The sequence below is a fragment of the Morus notabilis genome, unplaced genomic scaffold (genome assembly GCF_000414095.1).
Source record: "Morus notabilis unplaced genomic scaffold, ASM41409v2 Scaffold353, whole genome shotgun sequence".
NCBI classification, from domain to species: Eukaryota; Viridiplantae; Streptophyta; class Magnoliopsida; order Rosales; family Moraceae; genus Morus; species Morus notabilis.
The window spans coordinates 131103-159014 of NW_010357109.1; the positions used below are offsets into that span (position 1 = coordinate 131103).

A 27912-nucleotide genomic window follows, 5' to 3' on the forward strand; every position below is an offset into this window, starting at 1 on the left:
AAAATACTGTAACAAACTATGAATCATGATTCGAATAGGAGTACGAATCCCCCAACCAAACAATCCCTAAGTGTAAAAATAACACTTAGAATATGATATTTTACCCGGCCTGTTTTTGTTGACGACGTCAACATATAATATATTTATTTTTATTATCACCATTTAAGATAACAAACAAACAGTGATAATAAAATAAAATCTAAGCGTTTTACTGAGTTTTTAGTATAAAACGAATTGTTAGTATTCAATTTTAATATTGATTTGAGATACATGAACTGCTATTATTCAATTTTATAGATATAACGTTTAAAATAAATCATATAATATTTCACAATTATAAAAAACGAGTCTTATTTTTTAAATTTTATAAATACAACTTTAAAAATTAAATCACATGATACGCATAACAAATACGCCTAAGACACACGGCACAATGTTGGATCTACAATATTATTCCTAATCTAAAACAACATACAACTATTTGTTTTGTTTTTGTTTTTGTTTTTTTTTTTTCTGTAAACGAATCAACATTTTTTTTTTTTTGGCTGAATAACGAATCTAACTAGTTAAAAACTGTTCCCATTTCCTCGTTTAGGTAACATTCTCTAAAACCTTTTGAAAAAGGGAAAAAGAATTCACGAATATCTTTTTCACTCTCTACCCCTACCACTTAATTATCCTCCCGTTACAATGACAAGAATCCGTCTACCAAAAAAGATAATTACAAGAATCTTACGAGAGAGTGAGAAATACTCCATCAATATCAATGGTGCTCTATTTTAAATTATAAACCTTCGAATATGTAATTTATTTTGAATAATTACAATTATATCACACTATGTTCTTTTTGCATAATGTTTCTTTTAATATGATTTTGACCATATAATAAAAATAATGCACTATCATTGAGATAACATGCACTACCGTCTACTAGTGAGGTTATGTTTTTTTTTTTTTTTTTTTCAAGTGAATTTATGCAGCTTAATATAAATGAAAAAGTAAAAACAATAATATGAGTCCAATTTACTGTCCCTATTTTCTTATATTAATTGTCTTTACACTAATTATTTACTATGTCATTTAAGTTTGATAGCTAAATACTAAACATGCTTAAACAACGCATGACATGAGGTATCAAAATTTAATTAGAGAAATAATTATCGACACTAACAAAGCCAGTAACCAGTTAAGACTCTCCCAGATGGGGCTTAAGACCACTTAAATTTTCTATTTTCAAAAATCCTATAGGCATAAGTATGCATTGTATTATTTTAATATACACATAATCTCTATTAAAAGTTAACATTATAAGGTCTATTTAATTCATGCATTTAAAATCATAATTTTGATTCTATTACGATACTTTACTCTTGCAAAAAATTTTAACTAAAAATCAAAATCACTTGATAAAAATTGTAAACTGATAGTCCATAATAGTATTATTTAAAATTTAGTTTTAATCATTTGCCCTTCGACAAAAATTCCTCGCACCATCATTGACCACCGAGACATAAAAGATTAAACAAATCTTGATGCCCTACCCATTTGCACCCTGAAGGATCTTGTTTTTCTCTTCGTTTTTATTTTTTTATTTTTTTACTGAGGATCTTTGTTTGTTTATTTAATTATTGTTCGATTCACCCATTTTCTGCGGACGAAAAACAAGGGGGCAAAAACAGGCAAATCCGCGCGCGGCGCGTGAAGCCCCGGTTTCTTTTATTTTATTTTTTTCGGTTTCTTTTATGAGCCATACATAGATACACAAGTCTACAGTTAAAAAAAGACGCTATAAATATCTTCACTCACTTGTGTGGAAAAACAAGACGTCTGTCCATTTCTAATTCTACTTCTTCTACTACCCAAAAACTAAAAACCTTCCAAAATCTTCCTCCTTCTTTTCTTCCTCCAAAATAATAATAAAAAAATAACAAAAAAAGCTTCTATAAAAAAATCCATGACTGAGTCGTTCACCGAGTTGATCCCGGGTTTACCCGACGACCTCGCTCTCGAGTGCTTGACTCGCCTCCACTTCTCCACTCACCGAGTCGCCGCCCGAGTCAGCCGCCGCTGGCGCCGCCTCTTCCAGAGCCGCGACTTCTACTACCACCGGAAGCTCACCGGCCACACCCGCAAAGTCGCCTGTCTGGTCCAGCTCCTCCCGGCACAGGCCGAGGCCCAGGCGCAATCCGGCCCGGATCGGCCCAAGCCGACTTCCCCGCCGGCCTACGGTGTATCGATTTTTGATCCGGTGAGTGGGTTATGGAGCAGGGTCGACCCGGTCCCGAAGTACCCGGATGGGCTGCCGCTGTTCTGCCAGGTGGCGAGCTCTGAGGGGAAGCTGGTCGTGATGGGCGGGTGGGACCCGACGAGCTACGATCCGGTGAGGGACGTGTTCGTGTACGACTTCACGACGCTGACGTGGTGGCAGGGGAGGGACATGCCGGAGGCGAGGTCGTTCTTCGCCGCCGGGGAAATCTCCGGCCGGGTGTTCGTCGCCGGCGGGCACGACGAGAGCAAGAACGCGCTGAGCTCGGCGTGGGCCTACGACGTGGCGGCGGACGAGTGGGCCCCGCTTCCCCGGATGAGCCAGGAGCGGGACGAGTGCGAGGGACTCGTGGTCAGGTCGGAGTTCTGGGTCGTGAGCGGGTACCGGACAGAGACCCAGGGCGGGTTCGAGGCGAGCGCGGAGCAGTACGACGCCGATGCCGGAGAGTGGCGGCGCGTGGAGGACGCGTGGGGGGCAAGCCGCTGCCCGAGGTCAAATGTCGGGGTGGGGAAGGACGGGAGGCTGTTTTGCTGGGCGGATTCCGACTTGGCGGTGAGGGTCGGGTCGTGCGGAATCAAATTGGGCGGTCGGACGTATGTATCCGGGTCGGGTTGCCAAGGCGGGTCGCAGGAGTTCTTCATGGTGGAAGGGCAGAGTGGTAAATTGAGGAGGATTGAGGTTCCTGATGAGTTCGTGGGGTTTGTACAATCAGGCTGCTGTGTCGAGGTTTAAAGTGCTTAGACAGTTTTGAGTTCTATAGAACACATGTGAAGATATGGAGTTTCTACGTGTGCTTGTTTTCCCATATCACGAGAATATGTGTTGCTGATCCATGTGTTATCTAGAGTGAGAATTTTCAATTTCGTCTGTAATGTGAGTAATATCTGTAAATTGCATATAAAAAAATTTTGGAGCCTCTTTGTTATGATTTCAAAGGTTCAAAGTTTCATTTGCCATATAAATATGAAATATGGTTTAGTTTCTAAGTTCTAACTATTATTTGATTCTACTATTTTTTACTGCATAAATAAGGATAATTTGAGTTTTTAATTCAAGTTAAATGTGATTTTATGTGAGAAATTTTTATCGTAATAAATTGATAAAATGAAAGAAGTCTAAATATGATTCTTTTCTCGTCACATGAGTGAAGGACAATTTTGCTCGTGATTCTACTACCGAGAACCACAAAGTGTGAATAACGGAATTTGACCCATCGAGAATTCGAGATACCCCTACTCCTTTGTTAATAAACCATTCGGCTTGTTTTCTTCGTTGCACAAAATTCCATATAATATAGGCCATATTTTAGAATAATGGGTAAAGAAGCGGGCCGCCCTTTGGCACCTTGCAAGAATCCTTTTCTGCGAGAATGGACAGATTCTAAACAATTGGATTAGCTTTGACTGATGTAGGACAGCATGTGAAGTTATGATTCTATGTTTTATGAGAATTTGAGGTTGTATTAGAATTTACTTACCATATTTTAAGCTTAATCTTTTTTTTTTTAAATATTTTAGTTGGTGTTTTACTTGAATTAAGACTTACTTTAGTTTATCACTTTTAGAGTTTCAATGGAACTAGGACCCCCATTTCCTCACTAGAATACTCCAAAGAGAAGTTGATCGTTGCAAGCACATCCACTAACAAACAAGTACTAGTCATACAAATACCAAATTCTCTCTTAAAACTCTAGGAAACTTCTTATTCTAATCTAATAAAGTTCAAACGAACTAAAATCCCAATTTCTACTTGGTCACATCCTCGCACAATAACATATTTTCAATCAAATAATCACCGCGAATAATCAAAGGCTCCAGCTGCGACTCCTGCTAAAGCTACGGCTCCGGCTCCTTACATAAGAAGGCGACCCTGAATATGATCGCTCATCCCTGGGAGAAATTGACCTACAAAAAAGGAGGAAACGTCTTTTAAACACACGAGCCCTCTTCATTTTTCTTGATGTCCACCAAGAAAAGGTTCATATTTTCAAAAGGGTAACCAACGTATTAATTTCATACCTTGAGTAACCCCTTCGTCTAGGGGAGGAGGAACGATAGTATGGACTACGAGAATAAGTTCTAGCATAGCGCGGTGATCGAGAGTAATGAGGTGGAGACCGCCTATGATCATAATCACGATCCCTGTGAAGAAATATCAACCACAAATCAGATCAAGATTAGACGGCTGAGCAACCAAAATATAAGTAGCTTTGCAAGTATCAAGTTCAAACTAAAAACAATTAGTACAGGAACCAATTTGCAGACACCATGCTCTATAAACAGTGTATTCATTTTGGGAGTATAATAAACTGCAGGGAATTCTACACTTCCAGCGTGCCAGGGCAACGCGATCAAGTATCAACCACAATAATTCTTACCAGTAACGTTCCCTAGCCCTCATTCCAGACGGTTTCTTTCTATTCTCTTCAGCAAATACAACGGTCAATTCACGACCAAGAAGAATTTGGCCATATTGTATTTGGCATCTGCAGCATCATCCAGGTCTACATATTGGACAAAACCAAAGCCACGTGGCTCCCTGAAACATCAGACAAAATAATTAAAAAAATACAGCAAAAGCACATAATAGGGGCACTGATTATCCAAAAATGGCAATCAATCCTGACTCCAGCAAGATGGTATGAGCTATGAAATGAGAAGAGCAAGCTCAAATATTTGCTGAGACTTTGCACAATCAACAGAAAGATCATGTGGGCTGCTAACCTTGTTGGAAGTAAAGATAAAATTGAGATGAAATTCTTCAAGACTTGAACTTTTTCTCAAAATTTCAAACCCAACTTTCTTCAAATCTTCATATACGTTAAGATCATCCTGACACTCTTATTTACTTGATTGGTCTCTCTTCAATACACCAATCTTTACTACTTCAGTGTTGTCTTCTTTTCAACACAGTACTCTTACTACTTCATTGGTGTCTTCAACACTTCCAATAAAACAACCAAATTTCCATAATACAGATTTTAGACGACTGACTACAATATTAAGGGGCCAAAACATACCAAAAGGGAATCAATAGAAAGACAAGCAAACCCACAATTTAACACAACGAACAAAAGAAATTTTCCTACCAAAAATAATCTAGGCAACATCATACTACTCAGCAACATAGAGACCTTATGACAAGTGATAGAAGATCTTACCCAGTATGGTAATCTCTAGGCAAGTAGATGTCCTTGAGGGGAACAAATTGCCCAAAAGGCCTACGCAGATCTTCTGGCCTGCAAAACATTTATTTCCACAACAGACATACTCCATAAATAAAATCAAATTACATAGTAACTCTTTGTGAACATAGTTGAAACAAAAGGCAATACATGAGCATAATCCTATTGAAAAATTGCGTAATTTATCCTTATGGTTTCAAGTTTTAGTAAAATTTACCTTATGTTCCAGACTTCCAGTAAATTACACATGCACCCAGCACGTCTATATTTTTGGTTTCAATGTTATCCACGTTGAAAATTTGGGCTGAAATATGGTTATAAAGGAACAGTTCGTCCATACATTATCAAAACTGTGTGTTTAAGTTGATCACAAATTATTAACAAGAGCACCTTAAGATTGGAAACTAACCACCTCCTTAAGAAGTGCTAAGAGCTGACTATTGCAAATGCAAAAATCAGCAAAGATTCAGTGAAAAGTGCTGCCTCACATAATCCCCTGCCATTGTGTGAGGCAGTGGTGCTAAGAGCTAACCATCGCAAATGCAAAAATCAGCAAAGATTCAGTGAAAAGTGCTGCCTCATATAATGCCCTAACATTGTGGGAGGCACCGCACCACGGGAATGCAAGGTAATCTCTCTTGCACAAATCCAGCACGAGTTTCATGCTACGAGGTGAGCTGCCTCACGAGGCGGTGAGCAGAGACCCAAAAAACCATGGCGCACATTCGCCAAGTGTGAGGCCCCCCTGCAACCTGTGTCGAGCTCGCACACTGACACAGATAGGAATGAATGAAGGAGAAGGTTGTATTTTATTAAGTTTTGACGCGGGGTGTGTAATGTGTATATAGGATAATGGCCATCAAAAACCCAAAATCATGTTTGCACACCACACAAGACTTAGAAGAGTACTTTCTAATTTAAAGTGAACATTGAAGCCGGAGTTCAAATGTGAAGGATACAAATCTGTGGACCGTTCCTAAGAATAAAAATATTTTACCAAAACATAGAATTATGACCTCGTTCATTTCACCGATTCGAGTTTTCAGTTCTAAGTTTCTACAGTTAAAAGCTCTCAAAAAATGTCACTTCTAACTTTTTTTGCTATAGTTAAAAGCTCAAAATGTCAGATCTCAGCTTGAATTAAAAACTCGAATCCGCGAAGTGAACGAGGCCTACATAATTTTTTCTTTCTGAAATCTAAGGCCTCATTTAGTTCGTTGATTCGAGTTTTCAATTTGAGCTAATATGTAATTTTATGTGAGAGTTTTTTACTGTAGCAGAAAAAGTTAGATGCGACTTTTTGTAAGAGCTTTTAACTGTAGCAAAATTGAAATTGAAAACTCGAATCGGTGAAATGAACGTGGTCTAAGTATGTTTGTTTCATAACTCAAGTTAATTTGAAATACATTGTAGCAATAGAACTTGAGTACAATTTGAAAAATACTGTAGCAAAAAAGTGAGAACAAAGCCTAAATGCTCTGACATTCCTGACACTAGAAATTTTCCACAGCCATTCAAAACGTTGATACGTGACGTTCAATTTGAAACAATTTGAATAAAAGGGAATAAAATAGCAACTTTACACATCAAAAACAAAACTGACAAAACCAAAGAGCAGTTCAAGTTCCTAGATATGGCGGTCAATGATCAGAAACGCTCTTCAAAACTATTAAATCAACAAGAAACGTTAAAATTCCTCACAAGTAACACATATATTAGTATAGTTTCTTCGCAAAAAATCATACTCTTCAATGAATGGCTGCAGAAAAACAAAAATCGAAGAAAATAAAAAGCAAAGTACCTGCAATCATGGCGAAGATTACGAACCAAAAGACTCGTACCGCGACTTCCATAGCGAGCCCTAGGGCTAGGGCTTCGACGCCTTCGGCTGTATCCCCTAGGCGGTGACGGGCTGTAACTGTAGCTTCTTCCCCTCATTTTCTCACTCGCCTACAATCTCACCAAAAAATCGAAACGAAATCAAACGAAAAATATCGAAACAAGAAAAGAATTGTCCACAAATTAATTACTTGTCGGAACAAAAAAGAAACAACTTTCCTCTCTAATCAAATCGGAAAAAAAAACCGAAGAAGAAGATCATATAATAAACAACAATTTCACCATAAAAATCGCGAGAAACAAACAGAAAAGTGATCTGAAAATACCTGATAGAAAACGTAAAATGCCGATCAAAAGCTCTGAAACCAATCCTGTTCTTTAACAAATGGTAATGGTGAAGAAAATCAGTTCGTCCTTTGAATTTAAGCCTCTAATATTCGAGAAGTTTCTCTTCTTCGCGACACAAAACGGTTCAAATATAAGAGCCAGACATGGAACCGTTTCATATGCGGTTCTGATTGACTAACCATCCGACCTTTCTCCCTCCCTGATGGGCCTCCAACCCAAGCGGTCCGTCTTTTTCCCAAAATCGGCCCAATATAACCAAATGGGCCTTATGCATGTCCGGTCCAATATAGTTGTATATAGTTCAAAGTCCATTTTGTTTCTGCTCAAAAACCCTTTCAAAGCCTCAGCAAAACTTGCAGACGTTCCACCGCCGGCGAACGTTGCGACCACCAACCGCCAATAACTCAATCAAGGTGATTGCCGTAAACAAAGAAGACAATATATACAATATATACATATATATTCTCTTTACACTTTTAGGGCTTCCATATCCTTTTCTCTTTTTTCTTTTTTCGCATTTTCCGGGAAAATTTTCGTAGAGAAAATGGCTGCGACTTCGAAGAAATCTCAGAAGAAGAATCCCAAGGAAGCGCCGAAGTTCAATAAATCTTCCAAGAATCCGTTCAAGGCGAAGAAGAAGAACGAGCAAAACGACGCCGCAAAGTCCGAGGCCGTTGCTCTGCAGCTAGAAGACGAAGAACCTGCCTTTCCTAGAGGTTCGAGCTTATCGAATTTCTGTTTGTTTTTTGCGAATTGAGAAATTTGTGGCGAAAAATAATTGATGTGCTAAGCTGGTCTTTATTTTCGTTTGTAATGTATGTGATTTGATTTGCTGTTTTGTGGCCGTTTCTTTAGGTGGAGGAAGTTCGCTGAGTCGGAGAGAGCGTGACGAAGTTCGCGCCGAAGTGGACGCGGAGTTCGAAGCGGAGGAGCGGGGGTTGAGGAAGAAGAAGAGGAAGAGTTTGAAGAATAGGAATCAGACGGAGGATGATGATTTGGGATCGCTTTTTGGTGGTGGAATTACTGGAAAATTGCCTAGATATGCAAACAAGATCACTTTAAAGGTACAATTCAATATCCTATACTATGATTTCGGAAAGTATTTTCATTTTCTTCTAGTGTAGCTTAATAATATGGGCGATCTTATCAGGATTTAGTTGTGATTTTGCCAAGTGGGAGTTCTCTTTTTTTTTTTCATTTCTTTTTTTTTCTCTTTTTTTGGGATTTAAATAGTTGATAGAATTGGTGGAGAGAGTTTTTTCTTCAAAATTAGTGTTCCAAGTGAAAATTTTGGAAAGGATTGCAAACGAATTCTATGTTTTTTGTGCTAACTGCCAAGTAGTTAAGCCTATTCCTTCTCTGGGTGATACTTTTAGTTCGTAGAGTAAATGGTATAATTGGAAAAAGAACAATTTTTTGGTTTGGTAATTGTTTTGGATGATTAGAAATATTGATTTTTAGTCGGCATTTTAACAATGTTTTATGATCTTTGCACATGGCATTATGATAAGAATGTAATGCCTTGACTGTGAAAAAACAGTGAAAGAAAGCATTGCTTTATAATAAATTAAAAGAATTGCTAGGCTTCTATCTTCAATTAGATTTACATATTGGAATTTGAATGGATGATTTACATAATAGGACGGTGGCAACTTGATTGGTGGATAACAATATTGAAAAGAATGTAAACAGGCACGTACAAATCCAATAACACAGTAAGCAAGAAGAGAAGGGAAATTGTCAGTGTCATGCTAAAATAGTAAATTTACGAAATGAAATTTAGCTCCAAATATTATGGTCATTTTCTAACACATTCGTCATATTGATAATCTATTTTTTTTTTAATTATTGATATTCATATTCTTGCTTGTATGACCAGAATATTTCTCCTGGAATAAAACTTTGGGGAGTTGTTGCTGAAGTAAACAAGAAAGACCTTGTAATTAGTTTGCCAGGGGGCTTACGTGGGTTAGTTCGAGCTGCTGATGCCGTGGATCCTGGTTTGGATAATGAAGTTGAGGTAGTGTTATGATTTCTTATGTTATATAATTTCTCATACAAATAAGTGGTTCGTCTTTCCTTAGTTTTACTTTTATTGTTATTTAAATCAGTATGCCTGGAGAGATTATTTTTGTCACATTATAAATGTCATTTTTGTTTTTTGGTTACATCATTAGTTACTATATTTTTTTCTTTTCCACTTTGCATTTGTTGCATAATCGTTACAATTTCATGTCATCTTGTGAAATAATTTTATTTTTTATTTTTCTTTCCTACTAGAGCATAGCCAATAATGTGCTGTCAAGTATCTTCCATGTTGGACAGTTGGTAGCTTGTGTTGTTTTAAACTTGGATAATGATAACAGAGAGAGCGGGAAACGAAAGATTTGGCTTTCTCTACGGCTTTCTTTGTTGTACAAGGGCCTCACCTTAGATTCTATTCAAGAAGGAACGGTATGTCAAGAGAATGGGATGGGAAGCATAATTCAATAACACAATTGTATATATTTTCCTCATATATTGGATACTTTGCCTGAATGATGAGTACTCTACTATCTTCATGTTCTCTTTATAATTCCAGGTCCTTACTGCATACGTGAAAAGTAATGAAGATCATGGCTATATTCTTCATTTTGGTTTGCCTTCTTTCACAGGGTTCTTGCCTAAAAATAGTCAAAGTGGTAAACATCAGTTGACTTCAACTCATGCATAACTGTTTATTTCCATAGAGTGTTGTTTTGTTATGTCTGCATATACCATCTTTGTTTATGATGGTAATCAGAAGCGAAAGAACTTTGATCAATATGTACTTATAGAATCATCACATTGTTGTAATGTCGTTTCCTTTTTTCCCCTCTCCCCTACTTATTTTCCCTCATTTTGATGCTTTTTGGGGCAAGCACAGATATCAAGATAAACACAGGAGAACTTCTACAGGGCATTGTCAAAAGCATTGATAGAACCCGTAAAGTTGTTTATATGAGTTCTGAGCCGGATACAGTGTCAAAACATGTGGTATGCCTTTTGGATATTTTCTGTGTTGTGTGCTCCTCTTTGTTCTTGGCTTCTACCCCCTGTGGTTGCCACTCCAGTTTTAATCTTGTGTTGTTTATCTCTTGTACAGACCAAAGATGTTAAAGGTATTTCATTTGATCTTCTCATTCCGGGCATGATGGTTGATGCTCGTGTACAGTCAACCCTTGAAAATGGTGTTATGTTATCATTTTTGACATATTTTACTGGAACTGTAAGTTTCATTTACTTTTTTTCATACCAGCCATTTGACTAAAAAATATTTGGATTAAGATCATTACTGGAAGTTGAAAGGATCCTCTCTAACATGATAAATATATAATGTCCATTTTCATTTTACAGGTTGATATGTTTCATTTACAAAATAGTTTCCCTGCAACAAGTTGGCGGGATGATTACAATAAAAATAAGAAGGTTTTTTTTTTTTTTTTTGACTGATTATAACTCCTTTCATTTTTTTTTTTTGGGCCATCTATCTATTTAATTGTTTATGCAAGTTATATTTCCATTTGATTCCATTTATTGCTACTACATTTCACTACTTGAGTTGTCTGTCATGTTTTGCTTCATTTATTTTGTAGTCTAGTTTGTTTCTTATAAAAATGTTTTTGTTCTTGTTCTTGTGATTCAGGTTAATGCTCGAATACTATTCATTGATCCTTCATCTAGGGCCATTGGTTTGACTCTGAATCCACATCTCGTTTGTAACAAGTCTCCTCCTTCTGTAAGTTTATCTATAAGGTTTAGCAATCTACCTGACATGCATTTTGATGATTGGTTGTTGTGTAGTAGTTAAGAAATAATACACACTAGTACTTGTTAGTGGGTAGGTTTCCTCAGGGCATAAGTACCCTTATTTTTTGGTTGTCCCAGTCCTCCCTCCTTTTTTTGTCACTTGTTTTGTTTTTGTATTTGTGTTGTCTGTAAAGTCCGTTTTTGTTGTTTATGATGTTGTTGTAATTGTTGTTATTTTAATATAATATAATATAAAAAGATAAACAAAAAGAAAACTTTACTAGTACATGTGAGATGATGGGGCTGCTCGTTTCTGAAGCCAACCTCAGATATTCCAGTATGTAAAGTTTGCTTTGGGACTCATACGGAAAGGATTTTAATGTTAGAAACCTCAAAAGTCAAATGGGGTTTGCTAAGACTCTCTCTCTCTCTCAAGAGATAAAACAAAAATGAACTCTTTCTTTCTTTTTCTTTTTCTTTTTTTTTTTTTTTTTTTTCAATTTGTCCTCTCTATTGTTGCTGTTTATATAAATCTCTATGTGGTGTCTAATCTTCCAGATATCTCATTGGCCATTTACAGTTAGGAATGCCTACTAAGTTTGACATCTTCTCTTTGGCTATGCAGCATGTTAAAATTGGAGATATATATGAAAACTCAAAAGTGATCCGGGTTGACAGAGGATTGGGTCTTCTTCTTGAAATACCCTCAATGCCGGTGTCCACTCCGGCTTATGTTAGTGTATGTTGTCTCTCTCTCTCTCTCTCTCTCTCTCTCTATTTTTATAACTTTTTGAAATTCTGGCTTTGGCTGTAAAGATTGTTTAGTCTTGTAATTCTTACCATTTCCAGGTTGATTACAGGTATCCGATGTGGCTGAAGGTGAAGTTCGTAAGCTTGAAAAGAAGTTCAAGGAAGGTAGTTGTATCCGTGTTCGGATTCTTGGGTTGAGGAACTTGGAAGGAGTTGCTACTGGAACTTTGAAGGTTGTGCTTCTTTTTAACATCTTTCTGAAGGAGGAGACATAATAAAACTTCACTCGGTTTATAAATTGATGTAGATTTTTGAAAATATGACCCATACCTTTAAAAGCATGTTTAAAGTTTGTCCGTCAACTCATTTCAAGCTGTTTATCTAAGCAATAAAGATGATGGTCATCTAGATTAATTCCCGAATATCTTATTTGTGTATTGTGCTTTTGAAACTTAATGTCATCCCTGAATGTGTGTGTAATCACTTGTGATTTTAGAGTATAATGTACCAGCTTACTTCTTAGTATTCTTTTATTTATTTTCCTTTTTTCTTAAAAAAATTGAACAGGCAAATGCTTTTGAAGGGTCTGTATTCACTCACTCAGATATCACCCCTGGGATGATTGCGAGGGCTAAAGTTATAGCTGTTGATTCCTTTGGTGCAATTGTGCAATTTCCTGGCGGGGTAAAGGCACAATGCCCACTTCGTCATATGTCTGAATTGGAAATTCCAAAGGCCGGAAAAAAATTTAAGGTACTTTGAGACTAATAAAATGCTTTCTTATGTGACTTATTATTCTAAGAGTTTATCTTAAGGTTCTCTGCAGTTGTTGGAATTGAATATTTTTAGCAATGTTAAAATTTGAATGAATGTTCTTGTTTGCATCACTCTGCAGGTTGGAGCTGAATTGGTGTTTCGTGTACTTGGTGGGAAGTCTAAGATGATAACTGTTACGCACAAGAAAACACTGGTCAAATCTAAACTTCCCATCATTAGTTCCTACACTGATGCAACTGATGGGTTAATAACACATGGGTGGATAACAAAGATAGAAAAGCATGGATGCTTCGTCCGGTTTTACAATGGTGTCCAGGGTTTTGCTCCAAGGTTAGTTTTGAACAATGATTACAAATTATGGGTTTCCCGCCCTGGAATTAACCGATTATTTTACTATACTTTGATCTGTGGTTTTCTTCATAATTTTTAAATTCTTGCGTGTGTTTCGTAGTATTTGTTTGCTCATTGTATATCTTTTAGTAATGAACACTTGTGAACAGAAAGATTTAAGTTTTAATAGGGGGATATCTAAGCTTACCATCAATTGTAGAAATGGAATTGGGGGAGGTGTACACTGATAGCTTTAAGGCACCTTGTTTAAGCATTTTCTAAATGATGTTCAAATATAGCCTTTTAGAATTATGTCTTCTAGCAAAGAGAGCTTTAAGAGACTGGTGCTGTATCTAAGAGTTCCTAATTCCCATGGTAATTTTTTTATCAAAAAAAATTCCCATGGTCATTTCAATATCAATAATCCCCTGCTGCAAAATGTCCAGTTCAGATATATGTTAAAAGAATGAGTGTAGTCAAAGTTAGATTAAGAAAAATGGAAGAGAAACTGGATTCAGATTAGCTTTGTGCATTCTGTGGTTATAACTTTCTTGCATGGTTGGCATTTTTCTGTTGTCATGCAAATTCTTGAATGTTACTATAAAGGGGCACATTTGCTTCTATGCTCATTAGATAATTATATGTTGGTATGTATCGTGATTTGGGAATAACTTGCTTGCTAACGAGAATTTTTATAGTGTGCTATTGTGTCTCCTATGTAATCTAGATAAGTATAAAAGCATATAGTGGATAAGTATAAATTTTTGTTTGTTTCTTATCAAAATAAGGATAAAAGTGTATAGTGGTGACTAGGTTATCTGCTTTCCTTTGCAACTTGTGGTAAGCATGTAAAATGCCTTTTTCTGATGGAGATATTAAAGTATCAATTAGTTCTGTTCTGCAAAGGTGCTCCAACAAAGGTGCTCCAAATGCTAGAAGTGCATAAGCTCTAAAAACTTGTTATCTCTCTCTCTCTCTCCAGCTATGGTTAATATTATTTGTTTTCATTTTGAACCAGATCTGAACTTGAACTAGAAGCAGGATGTGACGATGATCCAATTCCAAGTTCGATATATCATGTTGGACAAGTCATCAAATGTAGGATAGTTAGTTCTGTTCCTGGATCAAGGCGCATCAACCTTAGTTTCATAATAAAGCCTCGAAGGTTTGTTTCTCTACACATAGCTACTGATGCACATTAATTTGGTGCCCGCTTGTGTTCGTCAATGTGAACACAAACTAAAAACTCTTATTATTTCCTTTGGAAAACACCAAATGTTTTCCAAAAGTGTATACTGATCATTTGGGTGATTTATAGTTGATGTAGGACAAGTTTGTGTCTTAATAAAATTTTATTGAGTTGGTATTTAAGTTAAATCAGGACTGTATTTTCTATCATATTTATTCTATGTTGTTTTTCAGAATTAGGATTTTATTATTTATTTAGCCTTTTACCTGAATTAGTATTCCTAGTGGGTTTGGGATCTATCTGTAAATAGGGCTTTACTTTTGTAATTCAGTTCAGTTTTTCTCATACTTATTATTATAAATTTCAGAGGTATTTTAGGTTATTTTCTACCCTTAATCCTTGAAAGAGTCTTAGGGTCCGTTTGGTAGAGGGATTCGTTCCCTGATTTGAATCATGATTCATGGTTCGCTACAGTATTTTCTCTCACAAAAAATTCACGTAAATCGAAAATGGTTCAAATCACATGGTTTGAATCCTCCAACCAAACGTCCTCTTAAACTTCATTTCTATATTCTGGCGTGCCAAAAATCATACACCAGTCATGCAAGTTGTGAATTCAAGCTCAGAAAGGTTAAATATATTACAAATATTTTGAATCATGCTGGCAGGGTTTTGGAGGATGATGTTATCAACTTGGGTGGTGTTGTTTCCGGAGTTGTTGACCGAATAACGCCAAAAGGTGTAGTAGTTTATGTTAATGGAAAAAAGTACTTGAAAGGTACAATTACGACTGAGCATTTGGCAGATCACCAAGGTATATGCTATTTTCATGGTATGAATTTTTCTCTGTCATTCTTGTTGTGGTGTATACTCATTATATCCGTTCTTTCTTATGCAGGCCAAGCTGCCCTGTTGAAGTCAGTCCTGAAACCTGGATATGAATTTGATCAGTTGCTGGTGCTGGGTAGGAAAAAAAATCTCTATGCCCCTCAAAATATTCTAATTCTATTACATGTAATAAAACTTTTAATTTGGCACACTATATCTCTTACGAGAATAGCAGTCATTAGAAAGAATTCATGGGGGACGAGGGAGCAAATTCGCACTGGTTGCCAGTTTGGAATTTTGAAGGGAAAGCTGGGGCATTGGGGAAACTTAAATGTAGACAGCAGAAATTTGTTAATGATAACCTGTGGTTTTGCCATTCTTGTTCCGGTTTAAATTTTATGATTTGTACTCTATGGGTATATTTATATACACGTCTATTTACTGCCAGATAAACTTCCTGTCACTACTACTAACTCGGTTTTTTTTTTTTTTTTTTTTTTTTTTTTTTTTTTTTAAAAAAAAAAATAATGAAGATATTGAAAGCAACAATTTCATATTCTCCGCAAAATATTCGCTGATCAAGTCTGCTCAGCAACTTCCATCAGAGCTCAGTCAGATAAGCCCAAACTCAGTTGTCCATGTAAGTAATTGCCGTATTAGTCTTCATTGATTATGCGGATGCCCTTTTTCATGGAGTGGAGACTGGCAAAAAGAACAAATTCTAAATGGCTCGTATTTCTCCGAATAAAACTGATGCGGAATTACAGATGTAAACCTTTTATGTAGGCTTAATAAACCTATTCTTAGTTCTTCTGGCATTCTTAATTCAAGATATGGAAATTAATAAAGCTCAGTCCTGATCAAATTACGTAGTTTATGTAGAACATGTACTAAATTAATTGGAGAGACTTGTAAATAGAAAAAAGAAAGAAAAAAGAAAAATGAAACTTTTATCTAGATAGACATTTTACTTCATTTTGGTTTTTACTGCTTTTATTTGCATGGATTTATTTTCTTTAACTTTTGTTTTTGTTTTTGGGATAAGAAACATGACTTGTTTCTTGTTTGAATCAGGGTTACATTTGTAACATAATTGAAACTGGCTGCTTTGTTCGCTTTCTTGGGCATTTAACTGGTTTCTCTCCCAGAAGCAAGGTCATATTTATTTTTATTGTTTTCCAATTTCTTTTCCTCTTTCCCTTTGCAGGAGATGAGTGAATGCTGAAATTTATTTTATTATTATTTTTTGTAGGCAATGGATGACTACAAAATTGATCTCTCAGAAGCCTTTTATGTTGGACAATCCGTGCGCAGCAATATACTCGATGTTTGTGACCTTCTGAGATAAAATCACTTTATGTTTGTGACTTATGAAATCATTTTCTGATTGGAGTTCATCATTACCTCGTTTCGCCCCTTTCCCTTGCAGGTTAATAATGAAAAGGCTAGAATAACACTTTCATTGAAGCAGTCATCTTGCTCTTCAACAGATGCATCCTTAATGCAAGATTACTTTCTTTTAGAGGAAAAGGTAAAAATCTGCCATGCAAGTTTTAATGTTTTTTCTGCATTTATTATCTCATCATGTAACGTAAATTGCACGTCCAAAGCATGGATATTTAGGTAAGTGAGGTATTATGAACAACATGTTGGTATCAGATTTAAGTAAGGGAGGTATTATGAACAACATGTTGGTATCAGATACCTATACTTGTAAGCTTATCCCCATATAGCATCATTATCACTTGATTACTCATCAAAGTTATGCAGATTTGATTCTAATTTGGGACCATGACATCAATATGATTTAGACAAATTTGAATACTCTAGTGATACACCAGATGCTCTGTGATTTGTGAAGTACCCTGTTTGCGATTGATAATTTTTTGTACCAGTTACTTATACATTATTCCTATACTTTTTAAAAATTTTGATTTTATCCTTTGTATCCAGATAGCTAAGCTGCAATCACTGGATTCCTGTGAATCCGAGTTAAATTGGACCAAAGGATTTAATCTTGGCCGTGTTGTTGAGGGGAGAATACAAGAAACAAAGGATGTTGGAGTTGTTGTCAGCTTTGACAAGTATAATGATGTCTTGGGTTTTATTACACACAATCAGTGTAAGTCCTTCCCCTTCCTCGCGCCACCAGTCTATGTGTTGTTTCTTTTGGGCCCATAACATGTTCTGGTATACAATTTTTGCAGTAGCTGGTACCACCGTAGAGACAGGTTCTGTCATTCAAGCTGTGGTTCTGGATGTCTCCATAACAGAGCATTTGGTTGACTTGTCTTTGAAAACAGAGCTCATTGGTAAATTCAAAGAAAGTTCTCGCAGCCAAAATGACAAGAAGGTTCGAAGAAGTTCTGTTTCCTATATTACGTTGGGGTGCTTTCTCTTCTTAATAGGTTTATCCCAATAAAAAGTACGAGGATAGATAATTACTTTCAAAATATTGGCTTATTTTCCTCAGATTCCTAGCCTTGGATCAAATTTCTTACTCTGAATTCTTGACATTCTTTTCGTTTCTCATTTATGCCCAACTTTGTACCTATCCTACTTGGCTATCTTAAACATTCTGAATTCCAGAAGCGCAAGAAAGAAGCATCCAAGAACTTGGAGTTACATCAGACAGTTAATGCTGTTGTCGAAATGGTCAAGGAGAATTACCTGGTAAGTCCTTTATATTTCTTTTAGCCTATGTTTGGTAGAGGGGAAAAGGGCGATGGAGTTTGGAGGAGAATTGGGAATCTTGGATTGTTTGGTATAGAGGAAATTGAGAAGGATAGAAGTTGAAAATCCATAGGGCCCACTATTTTTTAATCCCTCCAACTTTGGAAAGAAAGGATAAGGGAAAATATTTTACTAAAGAAATAGTATGTCAAATAATCATTTTGACTCTAATCACATCTCATCTTCTTATTTGTACAAGGGTATAATTGTAAAGTAAAATATTTTAGAAATTTTCTTCCACTTTTCCCTCTCTTCTCCAAACAATCTGAAGAAATGTTTTTTTGCTTTTCCTTCCTTTCTATTTTCCATCCCTCTTGTCAAACATAGCATCAAAATCCTTTTTTTTTTCTTTTTTTTTTCGTGTGTCCTGTAAGTGTTTTTGTACATCATATTTTCTCCAAGTGCTTGTTCATATGAGATCTTTTAACGCATGTTCCAGGTTCTCTCAATACACGAGTGTAACTATGCCTTAGGATATGCATCAAAATTCGACTATAACAGTCAGATGTCTCCACAGAAGCAATTTTTGAATGGACAAAGGTGAATGCATTTTTGTTTTTGTTGGATACTTTCTGCTAATTAGCATCCCATATGTTTTTATGAGGAATGAATTATTTGATATCTTTTGAATTCCAATTTATCATCTGTAATTGCTTGTCTTCTTAAATTGCTGCGACGTGTTTGTAGCGGGTCAAAAATCAAAAATCACCTTAAAAGAGTGAGATGGTGCAGTTTGAGAATTAAAATTCATTTGCTAATTCAAGTTTGAGAATTTTTGTTCTCCCTAAATGTGGTTCATCATTTGTACATATGTGTCATCAATGAATATGCATTATGACTGGGTCTTAAGGTGATTTGTTTTGCTTAATGCAGTGTCATGGCCACTGTTATGGCTCTTCCGAGCCCTTCAACAATGGGAAGGCTGCTTTTGCTTCTTAATTCGATAGGTGAACCAGGGACATCCAGTTCAAAAAGGGCAAAAAAGAAGTCTAGCTACACACTGGGATCTCTGGTTCAGGCGGAGGTATGTATATAAGATTCTCCTTTACTAGTCGGCGTAGATTCTTAATCTCATGAAAGTGAGAAGCATTTTGTTTGTTGTATCTGAATCGTTTATAGGAATGTGTGTGATACTTTGATGTGCCAGTAACTCATGACAAGAAACTCATGTGGTTGCATTCTTACATTCTGTTTCATTCCAGATTACTGAAATCAGGCCTCTTGAACTAAGGTTGAAATTTGGGGTCGGTTTCCATGGGCGGCTTCATATAACAGAGGTAAAACTTCTGCACAACTAGATTTCAACATTAAATTAATTTTGAGTTTTATGTAATCACTCTTTGTATACATATATGCTTGTTGTTTCTTGCTGGTTGGTAGTAAACTATGTTCCACGGACAGGTATACGATGACAACGTTTTGGAAAATCCATTCAGTAACTTCAGAGTTGGGCAAACGGTGACTGCAAAAATTGTTGGAAAGATTAATCATTCAGATAGCAAACAAAAGAGCTACCAATTTGATCTTTCGGTGAAACCTTCTGTTCTCACAGGTAACATAAATCTTGTAATGTTTGTCTAACGGTCTCGTCTACAACTTATAATGGTCTTGTTTTCATTGCCAAGTTGTATGTTTTAAATATTTCTTCTGCTAATTTGAAACTTATTCAAATAAGTGTACTTCTCTTCTCAGAGATTTTATAAATTTCTAAACCATGTGTAAATCCGTATCTGCATTTAGTTTAAGCCTTATCCCATCAGAAAAAAAAAAAAATCACATTTATGTGACATCTCTTTTACTGCTCAATGATTTTCTCTTAGCCAATGGTTCTCTAATGAATTTTGATTTTTTTTTCATCAAGGCTAAGTAATTGCAATTATTAAGTTTGATAAATTTTGAATCAGGTTCTTCCGAAATAGAGGATGAGCTCGCAACTGAAGAGCTTGATTTCTCAACTGGGCAACGTGTCAGTGGCTATGTATATAAAGTGGACAGTGAGTGGGTGTGGTTAACTATATCTCGACATGTGAGGGCTCAACTATTCATTCTTGACAGTTCATGTGATCCTGCTGAACATACTGAATTTCAGAAGCGTTTTCATGTGGGAAAAGTCATAACTGGTTATATATTGACTGTTAACAAGGATAAAAAACTGTTGCGCCTTGTTCTACGACCTGTTCTTTCTGTCTCTCATAAAGTTTCAGATGGTGAAGTTCTCATTCCAAGTGAGAATGTTACTGCTCATATTTGTGAAGGATGCATTTTGGGTGGAAGAATATCTAAAATACTTCTCGGTGTTGGTGGATTAACCGTGCAAATTGGTCCTCACACATATGGAAGGGTTCATTTTGCTGAGCTTACTGACTCTTGGGTGTCTGACCCATTATCTGGATACCATGAAGGGCAATTTGTCAAATGCAAGGTCCTTAAGGTTATCCAATCTGTCAAAGGGAAATTTCAGATTGATTTGTCATTACGTTCTTCAAGGGTAGGCATGATTTCTCAAGATGCTAAGGAAGCACGCAAAAAGGAGTAAGTTATCACTCTGATTTACATTCAGATAATCATGTTTTAACCTCATTACTCTGTATTTCATGCTTTCATTGTTATGTTTGTATACCAAGTAATTTTCGGGTTACAAGTGTGAGATAAAAGTTAGAGGCAAGCCAGAAAAGGCAGAGTGGAAGAAAATGAGGAAAAAGTAAAATTACGACTTCCGAAAAAAAGAAAAAAGAAAAGAGTTTCTGTACAGGCATATTCATTGAAATATCTGAAATATTTTCGGAGTTACACGTAGACACTGCCCTGCTTTTTTCTTATCACATCCACCTCAACATCTAGTAAAGATGTAAGATATGTGTAAAAGAACTTGTTAAGGATTTTTGTCCATCTATTGTTCTGTTATACAATAAAGTGCACGAGTGAAGCACACATGATTGACAAGTTTATCTTTTGGACTTCATTCTCTTACTAGTATAGTTCTATATGGATTTCCCTCATCACTTGACTAACAGAAGAATCTCATACGCTGTACAGACCTCAGACCAAATTTGTGGAAACGATTGAGGATCTTCATCCTGATATGGCAGTGCAGGTGTTGTAAAATTCCACCCTTCAAAGCTTAATGTCGCTTTTTTTACTCGAGTGAAATAAATACGTATTTCTGTGTTGAGTTTTAGTTACGAACATCTTCTGTTGATATTTGTTCTTTTATATATCATTCTTGTGGTTTGACAGGGTTATGTTAAAAATGTTACTCCAAAAGGTTGTTTCATTGTTCTGTCTCGGAAGGTTGATGCAAAAATTCTTCTTTCAAATTTATCTGATGGATATGTTATAAATCCTGAAAAAGAATTTCCCATTGGCAAACTTGTAACTGGCAGGTAAATCTTTATTTTGTTCACTCTCTGTCTATTATCCAAAGGCGTTGTATGTTTATTAGTGGATGAATATAGAATACATGCACTGTATATTAAGAGCTTATGCACAGGGTTTTATCCGTCGAACCTTTGTCAAAGCGAGTTCAAGTTACTTTAAAGACCTTGGGAGCAAGCAAAAAATCTGAGACTAGCAATTTGAGTAGTTTGCATGTTGGGGATTTTATCTCCGGAAGGATTAAGCGCGTGGAGTCATTTGGTTTATTCATCACTATAAACGACACAAACTTGGTAAAGAATGTATTACATTTATGCTAACTAGAAATTATGATTTTTATACTTGCTGGTTGATAAATTTGCTTGAAAACCAAAAAGTTTCTTCTGGGATTGCTTTTTGCGTGCAAATTTATTTGTATGTTATGGCTATCTATTTATTTGCTAGATAAACAATGTCCATCATCAGTGGAGATGATCACACGATTGATAGTATGTGGGTCCTGTTTAGAGCTTTAAATTGTGTATGGCATTCAACACATTGCTTCCTGTCCTTTTCTTTCTTCTTTTTTTTTTTTTTTTTTTTTTTTTTTTTTTTTTTTTTTGTAAGAATTGATCCAGATGTTTTTAATATTTTGATATTTTTCTTAAATTGGGATTTTTTCCGATTGTTAAATGTTAATAATTGATCCATTGCTTCTGATCCTTTTCTTACGATATTTTTCTTAAGAATTGATCCATTTCTTTTCTTTTCTTTTCTTTCTTTGGAAGAATTGATCTAGATGTTTTTAATATTTCAATATATTTTTCTTAAATTAAGATATTTTCCCAATTGTTAAATGTTGATATTACATACTTACAATATTTTCTAAATCCTATGATAGGATTCGGTAATCAGAGTTACACAGAAGAAATAGTTAGTAATTAGGCTGCTAATTTACAGGTGTTGAAAGAGAGAGCGTATTAGTTTTATTCCTGTTTATTATGGTGAAATTATTATTATTTTTTTTATTATTGTTAGTGTTTTATTAGGGTTATTTTGAGATACAACCTTAAATTCGTCTAGGAGTGGGGGAATAACATACGCGTCTAGGAGTGGGGAAATAACATACATGTAATAGAATCGAAATTTCTTTTTTGAAAAAGAACTTCCCTTCCTTAAAAAAAAAAAAAAAAAACCCTCCTAAACCCTACTCTCTCTCTCTGCGATTTTGACAAGCGATTTAGACTGGTGATCGAGATGGGAAATCTGTTGGGTTGAACTAGGAAAACAAACGCCGCCTTTTTTTTTCTTTTTTTTTTGTGAAATTTATCTTAGGTGTACTTGTTATTTACTTAAGAACATTGAGTGTATAATGAATGACATTCTAATATTTATTGTTTCCATTGCGTTTTTGTTCTTTTGATTTTCCTTTTTTTCTTTTTTTTTCCCCGTTTTAGGTTGGATTGTGCCACAAATCAGAGCTTTCAGATGATCAAATTGATAACATTGAAGCTAAATACAGAGCAGGAGAAAGAGTGAGAGCAAAAATATTAAAGGTAAACTTTTTTTTTTTTTTTTTTTTTTGGAAACGGGTAAACTTAATTTTTAAATGGCGTGGTTTGTTTTGACAATGTGTCTCTCTTCTCTTTGGTATGATCTTTCTACAAGGCTTTGTTATGCAGTTAGTTTAATATAATCAGTTTTATTGTTAGGTCGATCCACAAAGAAATCGAATATCTCTAGGAATGAAAGATTCCTATCTTTTGGATGATAATGACACAGAAGAAAATTCAGACCAAGAGGCTGATGCAAGCAATGGTTTCGTGAATGACACTAAGTTGATATCATTGCCTGATAATGATATGGATGTTGAATGTGCAAATTTGGAAATCCCCATTCTTGCACAAGCAGAATCCAGGGCTTCTGTTCCTCCACTTGAAGTCACACTTGATGATGTGTATCAGGAAGATGTCAATAATGTAGTTAGTCGAAATGAAGAGCCTATCGATGAGGCAACCACCCTAGATGAAAAGACCAAGAGGCGAGGAAAGAAGAAAGCAAAGGAAGAGAGGTTGTTTTAGTCTTTTCAAGTTGCCCTCTATCTTCCCACTGCTCTCCTTCCCTCTCTCCTTGTTCTTATTATTTGTTGTCAATTTCCTTACTTTTCAAACTATTATGTGCAGAGAGAGAGAGATAAGAGCTGCTGAGGAAAGACTACTGGAGAAAGATATACCAAGAACTACTGAGGAGTTTGAGAAACTAGTTAGGGGTTCTCCAAATAGCAGCTTTGTCTGGATAAAGTACATGGACTTTGCGATTTCTATGGCTGATGTCGAGAAGGCCCGCTCCATTGCAGAAAGGTAGTCTCTTTTCCATCACTAGTATCTATGTCCTATTGGTATTTTATTTTCTTCCTAGAACTGTTACGTACTTTCAATCAAAAATGAATTTCAACATAAATTTGATTTCTCTCAAGGGCATTGCAAACAATAAACATCCGAGAAGAGAACGAGAAGCTCAATATTTGGGTGGCTTATTTTAATTTGGAAAACAAATATGGAAATCCTCCGGAGGTAATATCCCATAAAGTTGGTTTTTTTTTTTTTTTTTTTCTCACATAATCTTTCTGTTGTAGATATCAAGATCTCGTAAGTTTCTTTCTTTAGGAGGCAGTCCAGAAAATATTTCAAAGGGCATTGCAATACAATGATCCCAAAAAAGTTCATCTAGCACTCCTGGGAATGTATGAAAGAACTGAGCAACATAGGCTGGCTGATGAGCTTGTTGAGAGAATGACCAAAAAGTTCAAGCAGTCATGCAAGGTATTTTATGATCCTATTATTTTTTGTGTTTGTTAAAGGATCGAGTTAAATAATAATCAAGCATTAACATTTCGCCTAAAATTTTAGGTTTGGTTGAGACGGACACAGAGGGTCTTGAACCAACAGCAGGATGGGGTTCAGCCTATCGTCAATCGTGCCTTGTTAAGCCTTCCCAAACATAAGCACATTAAGTTCATATCACAAACAGCTATTCTCGAGTTCAAATGTGGGGTTGCTCATATGGGACGATCTATGTTTGAAGGAATCTTGAAAGAGTACCCAAAGAGAACGGACTTATGGAGCATCTATCTTGATCAAGTAAATCCCTTGCTATTTTCCCACTACAAACATTTTTTTTTTTTTTTAATTTAAAAAGAAACTATGGCAATTTTCCTTTTTTTTTTTGGGGGTTTATTTTTTGCTTGCTGGAAAAGCTGACTCGTGCTGAATACTTTCAGGAAATTCGACTTGGAGATGTAGACGTGATTCGTGCACTATTTGAGAGGGCAACTTGTTTGAGCCTCCCGGCTAAAAAGATGAAAGTGCGTACTGCTATTTACTGCCCTTTAAGTCTAATAATCTTTAGCTTTGCAAAATTTAATGTTAAGGTATTATGTGTTTGTGTATTGTATTTTATTTTTGCAGTTTTTGTTCAAGAAGTATCTGGAATACGAGAAGTCTCTCGGCGACGAAGAGCGGATTGAGTACGTGAAAAAGAAGGCAATGGATTATGTTGAAAGTACACTAGCTTGACACTCATGAGTCTAATCTTTTGAAATTTTGACACCTAAAGTTTTATTTATTTCTTAAGGCGTTAGTTATTCTTGAGAATTAGGAAGGAAAAATGAGTATTTATTTCTATGAACCTACTTTTTGTTGTTGTATTTTACTTCCCTATGTATTTGCGCAGCTTAAAAGGTTCATTATTTATATGGTTGAAACTTTACTTCTTGAAAAAGACTCTTTTTTGCTGAAATGACAACGCATTTTCTCATTGGTTACATGTACGTATCTAAAATTGGTAGTTAAATAAATGCATCTTCAAATGATCCGGTTCTTCCTTTAATGCTTTGGTCTTTACCTAAAGGGGAAAAAAATATATTGGTTTGCAAAGTCGAGAAGATTGTAAGCAAAAGAATAATCAAAAGAAGGGATAATTTTATTTTATACCTTTTGCGTTTTAAGTTTACAAAAATCGTTTACCACGTATCTGTAGTTATATTCAAGATTGTACCCCAAATTGTCAACAACATATTTTAACTTAATATTGGATAAATTGATCCTAGATAATCTTGTGATCAAATATTAATTAATGCATCTACCTTTGCAGCATATTAGGTTGAAAATACAAATTTTAACAATTTTTCTTTGTTTTTTATTTTAAGCATAATGCTAATTGTGTTTGGTTATAGGCTTATAAGTTGTAAAAGGTAAGTTTATCAATTGAAGCGGATACAAATTTGCAATAAAATTAAAATTCAAAGGTACCATCTTGAGAAAGAACATCCGTTTTTATAAACCAAGGAAAAATGCATATAAACTGAAAATGCAGGATATAAAACAGAAAATAAACCAAGAGAAAAAAGAACAAAAGGCCAATAAAACAGAGATTATAATAAGAAACAGAATGAACCAATTCATTTATTTCTATAATTCATTTAGACAAATACAAGTCAATTTTTCCAAATGAAAAGAGAGACCAATACCCTTTAAAAGTGCACGAGTCAAAATTTCTACTCCTTATTCTTGGTTAATAACTTTTTTAGTCAAATAACTATAATAACAAAAGAGTATTAATCAAGTGTGGGGAGTAAAAATCCATAACCATGTACTCTTAAAGGTAAATTTTGTAATTTTGTCTTCATTTTTTAACCGATATTCGTAATATGAAGAACTCGCTTCAAAGCTTTAAAAAGCATAGGATATGCTGTCAGCTGAGGAAAATGGCCTTCTGTTTTGAGTATCTTAACTTTTGCGTGGCCACCAAGCTTTCTTTTCATGTAGAATGAGACAAATTTTGGAACAACTCTATCTTTTTCAGATTGAACTATGAAACTAGGCACTGAAACTTGGGGTAAAATTTGCCTAAGGTCACTTAGAAAGACAGTCTTTGCTACACTCAGAGCAATCCCAGGTTTCATTCTTCCCAAGCTGTCTTCAAACTTGGCTATTGCAATTGTGTTGTTTACAGCCACAGCGATTGGAGCAAAATTTTTAACCCAAGTCGGGAAGTTTTCATCCATTTCTTTGAAAACCGCGTTGAGTTGCGACATCTTGAAACCTCCCTTGTAATCTTTCTCATTAAGATATCTGCAAGTAAAGGAATGAAAATATGAAACTTTTAGAAGAGTATTAAAGTAAGCTAATTACCTCGATGCAGAGATAGCATGCGGATCGTCCTTTGGGGTTTGGGGTTTCACATTTGTACATTCGGTTTCCCTAGTTTCCTTTATATTAAGGGGGACATCGTTTTCAGGGTTAAGAGATAGGTTAGAGAAAACACAGCGAGTCTGAGAGGTATATAGTTTCTCCTGTAATCTTTTTATTTATTGCGGTGAAATTATACAAAAAATAAAAGTAAAATAGGTCTTATATTGATGATGAACTACTACAAGTCTTTTGTATCCTTGCTTTTTTTTTCCCTCTGATTTTATTGCTCTCGATAATAAAGAATTAGGACTTGCCAAGTTTTAACATTAGTAACAATCACGAAACTAGTACATGCTAGTGCGTAGTGTGTAACCTCGAACTATACTTGTTATTTGAGAGTGACGTTGTATTAGTAAACAAAAGTAGATACGGCTGCTTTAACAGTATTCTAGAGAGATATAGGGATAGAGATAGAGATAGAGAGAACCACCTTGGTGAGCCACTTAAAAGGACAAGTTGTTGGAAGATTTCTGGCCTCTTTGTTGTAGCTATGCATCCAATCATGGCTGACATGGAGTGTCCAACATATATGGAGTTCTTCACATTAAGTTCATCAAGAAGGCACAACAGGTCTTCCGCGTAACCATTTAAATTCGAGTACTTCTTTTCGTTATACAGTTTAGGATCTACGTTCGCCGAGAAAACCAAGTCGAAGACCACAACCTTGAAATAACATACAAGGAAAGGAATGAGGGAGTGCCAAACTGTTTGATCTGTACCAAATCCATGTGCAAGGACTAGAGTTTGAGTGCCGTTGCCGTAAACATTGGCGTTTAAGGCTTTGGCAAGACCTCCTCCATTGTTGCACACCACACCCATGTTTATGATAATGAAATAGTACTGAAAAGATGAAGCTAGTAAATGAATAGACTAAAAACTCTAAGAAGACTACAATCATTTCCTTGCTTGTAATGCCCTTTATATAGGTCTTCTGTTAGTCACATATTAGGAGCACTCTATTCAACAAAATAATTTGTCTAATTAAGTAAAAGAAAGGTCCTCCAAGTAACATGTAGAAGTGTGGCGTGTAATATGACATTTGTTTTATAGAATGATAACTTTGATAAATGTAACAAAGGAATTTACTTATCTTGAAGTAGTATTATATTTGTTTTCAAAGACGTTATATAGATTAATTAATGTTATGATATACTACTTATACTTTTACATATTACAATATAGAACCGGTCCTTTTGTCATGGAACAAAAATAAACCCTCTGTATGTCCGTCTATGAGCATGCACCGGCCCATTACTTTTAATCATAGTAGCTTTACACTTCACATTGTTTTTGT

At 35.6% G+C, this 27912-nt stretch overlaps 3 protein-coding genes and 1 pseudogene across 4 annotated transcripts; 2 read left to right on the top strand and 2 right to left on the bottom strand.

Moving 5' to 3' along the window:
• The first annotated feature begins 1830 nt into the window (after positions 1–1830).
• Positions 1831–3221, top strand: LOC21397204 (F-box/kelch-repeat protein At1g15670). The gene has a single exon (XM_010089244.2). It carries the CDS (start codon positions 1955–1957, stop codon positions 2996–2998), a length of 1044 nt encoding a protein of 347 aa, XP_010087546.1. The 5' UTR covers positions 1831–1954; the 3' UTR covers positions 2999–3221.
• A 635-nt stretch (positions 3222–3856) lies between these two features.
• LOC21397205 lies at positions 3857–7781 on the bottom strand (annotated as a pseudogene).
• Positions 7782–7985: 204 nt separating this feature from the next.
• Positions 7986–25129, top strand: LOC21397206 (rRNA biogenesis protein RRP5). 2 transcript variants are annotated; one of them, XM_010089246.2, is made up of 39 exons: positions 7986–8353; positions 8493–8701; positions 9517–9657; positions 9918–10091; positions 10219–10318; positions 10543–10652; positions 10762–10884; positions 11013–11084; positions 11302–11394; positions 12031–12144; positions 12266–12388; positions 12723–12908; positions 13051–13262; positions 14281–14427; positions 15120–15265; positions 15350–15415; positions 15813–15919; positions 16354–16434; positions 16532–16606; positions 16709–16810; positions 17233–17401; positions 17487–17632; positions 17869–17952; positions 18452–18552; positions 18886–19036; positions 19215–19289; positions 19414–19564; positions 19917–20544; positions 21049–21106; positions 21250–21395; positions 21503–21680; positions 22824–22922; positions 23079–23437; positions 23550–23726; positions 23843–23939; positions 24033–24188; positions 24276–24506; positions 24647–24730; positions 24834–25129. In XM_010089246.2, the coding sequence occupies exons 1-39, from the start codon at positions 8182–8184 to the stop codon at positions 24939–24941; spliced, it is 5751 nt and encodes a 1916-aa protein (XP_010087548.1). In that variant the 5' UTR covers positions 7986–8181; the 3' UTR covers positions 24942–25129. The 2 variants fall into 2 exon arrangements, with proteins under 2 accessions (XP_010087548.1, XP_024021580.1); XM_024165812.1 differs by lacking the exons at positions 24276–24506; positions 24647–24730; positions 24834–25129 and having other exon boundaries at positions 24002–24157.
• Positions 25130–25997: 868 nt separating this feature from the next.
• LOC21397207 (strigolactone esterase D14) lies at positions 25998–27490 on the bottom strand. The gene is made up of 2 exons (XM_010089247.2): positions 27049–27490; positions 25998–26498 (listed from the first exon to the last, which is right to left on the bottom strand). Exons 1-2 carry the CDS (start codon positions 27435–27437, stop codon positions 26057–26059), a joined length of 831 nt encoding a protein of 276 aa, XP_010087549.1. The 5' UTR covers positions 27438–27490; the 3' UTR covers positions 25998–26056.
• Between the last annotated feature and the right edge of the window lie 422 nt (positions 27491–27912).

Coding starts and splice junctions, on each gene's coding strand:
- LOC21397204 (XM_010089244.2), top strand. CDS start 1,955: ATGACTGAGTCGTTCACCGAGTTGATCCCGGGTTTACCCGACGACCTC.
- LOC21397206 (XM_010089246.2), top strand. CDS start 8,182: ATGGCTGCGACTTCGAAGAAATCTCAGAAGAAGAATCCCAAGGAAGCG. Junction 9,658..9,917: donor GTTTGGATAATGAAGTTGAG/GTAGTGTTATGA, acceptor CTTTCCTACTAG/AGCATAGCCAATAATGTGCT. Junction 22,923..23,078: donor TGAGAGCAAAAATATTAAAG/GTAAACTTTTTT, acceptor TTTTATTGTTAG/GTCGATCCACAAAGAAATCG.
- LOC21397207 (XM_010089247.2), bottom strand. CDS start 27,437: ATGGGTGTGGTGTGCAACAATGGAGGAGGTCTTGCCAAAGCCTTAAAC. Junction 26,499..27,048: donor CTTTTAAGTGGCTCACCAAG/GTGGTTCTCTCT, acceptor CTTTACTTGCAG/ATATCTTAATGAGAAAGATT.